Source organism: Lolium perenne, chromosome 4 (genome assembly GCF_019359855.2).
Source record: "Lolium perenne isolate Kyuss_39 chromosome 4, Kyuss_2.0, whole genome shotgun sequence".
NCBI classification, from domain to species: Eukaryota; Viridiplantae; Streptophyta; class Magnoliopsida; order Poales; family Poaceae; genus Lolium; species Lolium perenne.
Genome location: NC_067247.2, coordinates 247170125 through 247177780, shown reverse-complemented (window position 1 = coordinate 247177780; position 7656 = coordinate 247170125). Strand labels below are relative to the sequence as shown.

The 7656-nt window shown below is 42.3% G+C and overlaps 1 protein-coding gene across 1 annotated transcript; it reads right to left on the bottom strand.

Moving 5' to 3' along the window:
* Positions 1 to 5253: 5253 nt before the first annotated feature.
* Positions 5254 to 7656, bottom strand: LOC139839321 (protein FAR1-RELATED SEQUENCE 5-like). Its single transcript, XM_071829370.1, has 4 exons — positions 7648 to 7656; positions 7372 to 7562; positions 5364 to 7280; positions 5254 to 5278 (listed from the first exon to the last, which is right to left on the bottom strand). Exons 1-4 carry the CDS (start codon positions 7654 to 7656, stop codon positions 5254 to 5256), a joined length of 2142 nt encoding a protein of 713 aa, XP_071685471.1.

The following is a 7656-nucleotide window of genomic DNA, read 5'->3' as shown; positions in this document are numbered from 1 at the left end:
CTTTCGAGAAGTTTAAGGAATTTCAAAGTGAAGTAGAAAATCAACGTAACAAGAAGATCAAATTTCTACGATCTGATCGTGGAGGTGAATATCTGAGTTATGAGTTTGGCATGCATTTAAAGAAATGCGGAATACTTTCACAATTGACACCGGGAACACCTCAACGTAACGGTGTGTCCGAACGTCGTAATCGAACTCTCTTAGATATGGTTCGTTCTATGATGTTTCTTACTGATTTGCCGTTATCATTTTGGAGTTATGCATTAGAGACAGCCGCATTCACTTTAAATAGAGCACCATCAAAATCCGTAGAAACGACACCGTATGAATTATGGTTTAATAAGAAACCTAAGTCATCGTTCCTGAAAGTTTGGGGTTGCGAAGCCTATGTAAAGAAGTTACAACCGGACAAGCTAGAACCCAAAGCGGAGAAATACGTCTTCATAGGATACCCTAAGGAAACTATAGGGTACACTTTCTATCACAGATCCGAAGGCAAAATCTTTGTTGCTAAGAACGGAACCTTTCTTGAGAAAGAATTTCTCATTAAAGAAGTATTTGGAAGAAAAGTAGAACTCGATAAGATTGATGAATCTATACTCGTTGATCGAGTAGCGCGATCAGGAAGTTGTACCTGCACCGCCTACACCGCAACGAGAGGAAGCTAATGATAATGATCATGAAACTTCAAACGAGGAAACTACGAACCTCGCAGATCGACAAGGGAACGTGCCACTCTGATTGGTATGATCCTTGTCTAAATGTCATGATTGTGGATAACAATGATGAGGATCTGCGACGTATGAAGAAGCGATGATGAGCCCGATTCCAACAAATGGCAAGAAGCCATGAAATCCGAAATGGGATCCATGTATGATAACAAAGTATGGACTTTGGTAGACTTACACGATAGCCGAAAGGCTGTCGAGAATAAATGGATCTTCAAGAGAAAAACAGATGCTGATGGTAATATTCTTGTCTATAAAGCTCGACTTGTCGCAAAGGGTTTCCGACAAATTCAAGGAGTTGACTACGATGAGACTTTCTCACACCGTAGCGAAGCTAAAATCTGTGAGGATTTTGTTAGCAATAGCTGCATTTTTCGATTATGAGATTTGGCGGATGGATGTCAAAACGGCGTTCCTTAATGGAGACATTGAGGAAGAGTTGTACATGGTACAACCCAAAGGTTTTGTCGATCCTAAAAATGCGACAAAGTATGCAAACTTCAGCGTTCAATCTATGGTGAAGCAAGCATCAAGAAGTTGGAACCGACGCTTTGATAAGGTGATCAAAGACTTCGGGTTTATACGGTGTCATGGAGAAGCCCGTATTTACAAGAAAGTGAGTGGGAGCTACGTAGCATTCCTGATATTATATGTAGATGACATATTATTGATCGGGAATGATATAGAACTATTAAGCAGTTGTTAAGGGTTATTTGAATAATAGTTTTTCAATGAAAGACCTTGGTGAAGCATCGTATATATTAGGCATCAAGATTTATAGAGATAGATCAAGACGCCTAATAGGGCTATCACAGAGTACATATCTGGACAAGATTCTAAAGAAGTTTAGAATGGACGAAAGTAAGAAAGGGTTCTTACCTATGTTACCGAGGCAAGGTATTGAGTAAGACTCAAGGACCGCTACGACAGAAGAAAGAGAAAGGATGAGTAATATCCCCTATGCCTCGGCGATAGGATCTATCATGTATGCCATGCTATGTACTAGACCGGATATAGCACATGTCGTTAGTTTGACTAGCAGATATCAAAGTGATCCAGAATGGAACAACTCGGACAGCGGTCAAGAATATCTGAAGTACTTGAAAAGAACTAAGGATATGTTTCTTTGTTATGGAGGTGACCAAGAGCTCGTTGTAAACGGTTACACCGATGCAAGTTGGAACACCGATCCCGATGACTCTAAGTCACAATCTGGGTACGTGTTTATATTGAATGGTGCTGCGATGGTGGGCAAGCTCGAAGCGGTGCACGGTGGCGAAGTCTTCAACAGAATCGAGTACATAGCGGCTTGAGGCTTCATCGAAGCGGTATGGATGAAGAGGTTCATTGTAGAGCTCGGTGTGGTTCCTAGTGCATTGGACCCATTAATCATTTCTTGTGATAACATGGGTGCCATCGCCAATGCACAAGAGCCAAGGTCACACAAGAGGCTGAAGCATATCAAGCTGCGTTACCACTCGATTCGTGAGTACATCGAAGATGGAGAAGTAAAGATTTGCAAAGTACACACCGATCCGAATGTAGCAGATCCGTTGACTAAAGCTCTCCCTAGGGCAAAGCATGACCAACACCCGAGAATGCCATGGGTGTTAGGTATATTACTATGTAATCTAGATTATTGACTCTAGTGCAAGTGGGAGATCAAGGAGATATGCCCTAGAGGCAATAATAAAGTGGTTATTATTTATATCTTTATGTTTATGATAAATGTTTATATATCATGCTAGAATTGTATTAACCGAAACATTAGTACATGTGTGATATGTAGACAAACAAGAAGTCCCTAGTATGCCTCTTAAACTAGCTTGTTGATTAATGGATGATTAGTTTCATAATCATAAACATTGGATGTTATTAATAACAAGGTTATGTCATTGTGTGAATGATATAATGGACACACCCAATTAAGCGTAGCATAAGATCTCGTCATTAAGTTATTTGCTATAAGCTTTCGATACATAGTTACCTAGTCCTTATGACCATGAGATCATGTAAATCACTTATACCGGAAAGGTACTTTGATTACACCAAACACCACTGCGTAAATGGGTGGCTATAAAGGTGGGATTAAGTATCCGGAAAGTATGAGTTGAGGCATATGGATCAACGGTTGGGATTTGTCCATCCCGATGACGGATAGATATACTGGGCCCTCTCGGTGGAATGTCGTCTAATGTCTTGCAAGCATATGAATGAGTTCATAAGAGACCACATACCACGGTACGAGTAAAGAGTACTTGTCAGGACACGAGGTTGAACAAGGTATAGAGTGATACCGAAGATCAAACCTCGGACAAGTAAAATATCGCGAGACAAAGGGAATTGGTAATGTATGTGAATGGTTCATTCGATCACTAAAGTCATCGTTGAATATGTGGGAGCCATTATGGATCTCCAGATCCCGCTATTGGTTATTGGTCGGAGTGAGTACTCAACCATGTCCGCATAGTTCTCGAACCGTAGGGTGACACACTTAAAGTTGGATGTTGAAATGGTAGTACTTGAATATGGAATGGAGTTCGAATATTTGTTCGGAGTCCCGGATGAGATCCGGACATCACGAGGAGTTCCGGAATGGTCGGAGAATAAGATTCATATATAGGATGTCATTTTATGTGAAATAAAATGTCGCGGAAGGTTCTATGGAAGGTTCTAGAAGGTTCTAGAAAAGTCCGGAAGAAACCACCAAGGAAGGTGGAGTCCACATGGGACTCCACCTCCATGGCCGGCCAGCCCTAGATGGGGTGGAGTCCCAAGTGGACTCCACCATAGGGGGCCGGCCACCCCCCACATGGGAGGTGGAAATCCCACCTTTGGGTGGGAGTCCTAGTTGGGCTAGGTTTCCCCCTCTTATGGAAGGTTTTTTGTTCGGGTCTTATTCGAAGACTTGGACACCAACACTTGGGATCCACCTATATAATGAGGGGCCAAGGGAGGGGGCCGGCCACCCCAAAGACCACAAGCTGGCCGCCCCCCATAGAGTGGCCGGCCACCCCCTCCCAAACCCTAGCCGCCCCATCTCCTCCATATAGCCCGCGTAGCTTAGCGAAGCTCCGCCGGACTTCTTCACCGCCACCGAGCACCACGCCGTCGTCTTTGTCGGATTCAAGAGGAGCTACTACTTCCGCTGCCCGCTGGAACGGGGAGGTGGACGTCGTCTTCATCAACAACCGAACGTGTGACCGAGTACGGAGGTGCTGCCCGTTCGTGGCGCCGGAACCGATCGTGATCAAGATCTTCTACGCGCTTTTGCAAGCGGCAAGTGATCGTCTACCGCAGCAACAAGAGCCTCATCTTGTAGGCTTTGGAATCTCTTCAAGGGTGAGACTCGATACCCCCTCGTTGCTACCGTCTTCTAGATTGCATCTTGGTTTGGATTGCGTGTTCGTCGTAGGAAAATTTTTGTTTTCTATGCAACGTTATCCTACACAAGCAGAAAAACAATATAGAAAAAAAATACAATATTAAAAATATAGATGAGGTAGTTAAAAGACCAGGAGCCATAGGTAGGGTTTTGGATGAATATTTCAAGCGTGAGAAGGTAACAACAGTTTCTTTCAATGTTTCCTGCTAAATTAGAATAAAACAATATGATAATTGACAAAGTTTTTTCCTTCTCTTGTAGACATTTTTTGCACTAAACATACGGAAAACTCATTACATAACTGTTGTCATGCATACAAAGAAGAAGGAATTCCAGGTCCTTGATCCGCAAACAATAACTGTGACACAGAATATCCTGATGTCGAAGAATGGCCTATTAAAAGCTATCCTATCCCTAAGCAAACCGATACGTAAGTACCTATATTGCATTACACATAAAGAAAGTCAGTTTTGTATATGCGAACACTTTTAAATTTTGTCACATTATATACCAGCAATTCATGCGGATTATGGGTATTGCAATGTATGGAGCACTGGAACGGAGATCAGATGACTTGCCCGATTTCTCAGGTTGGCTATACTATGTTCATTCCATGCACTCGGTTAATTTTAACAATGTTAACAAGCCATGTGTATAACACCTTATAATGTTTTGGCAGGCCAGAGTCGATGAATCGAGAGAAAGTACAGTTGCAAATATTATTTTTCACCTAACAACATTCTTGACAGGGTGAAAAACAAAGTGAGATTTCTAGCAAAGACCAGGAAAATGTAAATTTGATAGTGTGACTGTTCGGGTGACACATGGAATATTGAATTTATAATTGTCTTTGGTTGTAAACAATATTTATTCGGTTATGATTTTATTTCCCATTGTCGAAAGTATGCAATTATTTTATGTTTGTACATGCATGCTATGATGTACATAAGGAAATGCCTACTTCACAATATATAATGTCGTTTGCCATTTTTACAAAAGAACACCAGAGAATTAACAACATCAGTACAAAATAAAAACATCAGTACGTAGCAAACATTAACAACTCCATCGAATACAAAGCTATTTTCGTCCCATTCATAATTAAGGAAATTTACTGCCCTTTAGATAACTATGAAAGAACTACCCTTCCTGCTGCAGCACATTCCTGCACATGTTCACAGACATAAAATTACACAACAAATCATAGGGATCTTTTAAAATATACGAATCAAAATGGCAGAAAAACTTACTTCGGATGAAATATGCATATTGGGTTTCTTCTGTTATGCCCTTCTTCTTGCCTTGCCCCGCACACCTGCACCCTGCGTTCCTTGTGTCCTAGTGGTCTTCCATTTTTAGTCATCGAAGATTTCTGCGCTTCTTGCCTAGGTGCACCCTTAGTGGACACTTTCAAAGGATCACCAATAACAATATCGCATGGTCCACTAGCATCTTCATTTTCATGCACCGACCTGAGGGGACCATATGCTTTACCTTTAGCATACCCCTCTCTTCTAGAAATTATGCCATCAATGGTACTGTTGAGCAGATCATATTCTTCTGAATTGTTTAATGCAATATGCATAGCCTGTGATACCTTAATATTCATCATGCTGTATTTCATCCGCTCCTCTGCCCCAGACCAACCCCACCCAAACATGTCACTGGTGCGTCTAGCTGGCAACCCTAACCTGGCATTTTTTGTGAATCGTCGTAGAGCACAACATTGTGGAATTTCAGTAAATTTCAAGAAATGCAGCACATGCAGTATGTGCTTGCAAGGGATCCCCTTTCGAATCATCCTTTGACAGCTGCACCTTATAATTTCTGCCACCTTGGGTCTATATTCCACGTAGAACCTGGTCCTTACATGATTCCTCCATGCCACAATGAAGATGTTTGAGTCTCCTACCTGCATTTTTTCTAAGATCTCTAAGCCGCCAATCTTGGAAAGCTCACCTTGAATAATATAGAACACAGCAGGAGTGAAGATTTTTGCAGCAGCAACCTCTGGTTCTCTGAAATTAGTAATTGGCACTGGTGTAGTCTGTGAAGCCGTGCAGTCGTCGTGGGCTTCGTTCTCACGGAGACGGACAATTGCGTTGTCGTAGTGCATAATCATATCAACAATTGTCATTTCCCCATCTAGGTGCAGGTGTAGACAAGAGTTTAAACTTTCACTCCGCTGGTTACTTTTCATACCCAGCCAGAATCCTTCAGAGAGATACGCTGCAGCCCAAAGTTTCCTCTTGTTATACATCATCTTCATCCATGTTCTGGTTTTTGGGGATTGCCATTTTCTGTAAAATGCATGCCATCGCTCCTCAAATACTTGCTCTGAGGTGGTGTAATACAGAAGAGTCCTGAACTCGTTCAGTGACTTGTTAGGTAGATGCATCTCCATATTTTTTTCAATGTGGAAGCTGCAGATGCGATGCGACACACCAGAAAATACTTTTCCGATTGCGCCGATCATCGCGTAATCTGCATCCGTGATTACTGCCTTTGGCTTCTGTTGACACATCGCTTTGAGAAAGGTCTTTAGAAGCCAAACATATGTTTGTTCATTCTCGCTTGAAAGGATGGCACACCCAAAAACCGTTGTCCTACGGTGGTTGTTCAAGCCCACAAAAGGAACAAATGGCATCTTATATTTATTCATCTTGTATGTGCTATCAAACACCAGCACATCTCCGTAGTCCTGGTAATCCCTACGTGACTGGGAATCACACCAGAACATGTGCTTCAGACGGCCTTTGTCATCAACGTCATATTCATAGAAAAATTCAGGGTCCCTCTTTTTCCTCTTTGCCATAATGCGGATGGCTGTGGTAGCGTCACCGTCGAAAAGCAGCCTCCTCCTCTCCCTAGAGCACATGTTGTACAAATCTTTTCTTGTGAATCCAACACCGGCAAATGAACCGGAGCCTGCAATGAATTTTCTCATAATGAGGTGCTTCCTGACCCCCATGGATCCCAGTGATAATATCTCGGATCTCTGCGCGTCGTTGATCGTCCTATGGGACCGAAGAAACGGAGTCTCACATGGTTCAGCTGGGTCATGGTTATGTTTGTCTCGAAAATCTTCAACAACCCAGAAACCAGTTCTTCCATCAAACTTCACCACCAAACGTGCCTTGCAGCCGCAGCGAGACTCAGGTCTGAGCCTATATACGTTCCGTGGTCAGTTACTTTTTGGGACGTCTGCCTTTTCTGGAACACACAAAACACCTTAGCCAAATTACTCCATCATCAAACCGCTTAACCTGGTCCAGCCGGACGCTGAACCCATAATCTTTAGCATATCTGTTGTAGAAAGAAAATGCTGCTGCTTCAGAAATAAAAGTCATCTCTTTTATCATCCAGTATAAATCCCGATTATTATCAGGATATTCATTGCCATTGCTACCTTTCTGTGTTTTCTCAGGCTGACTAGCGCTTGGCGTCGTCTGCAAGTGTAAAACGTAGGCATTAATTAAAACTATAAATTTATGTGTTCCAGCTATATGAGACTGATAAAAAAGAGATAACAACCTGACTCAT

Bases quoted from the DNA above. Each gene is read 5' to 3' on its own strand.
- LOC139839321 (XM_071829370.1), bottom strand. The intron at 7,281-7,371 runs GTTTGATGATGG...GAACGTATATAG, and splicing joins CGGCTGGACCAGGTTAAGCG to GCTCAGACCTGAGTCTCGCT. The intron at 5,279-5,363 runs GTAAGTTTTTCT...GAACATGTGCAG, and splicing joins ATATGCATATTTCATCCGAA to GAATGTGCTGCAGCAGGAAG.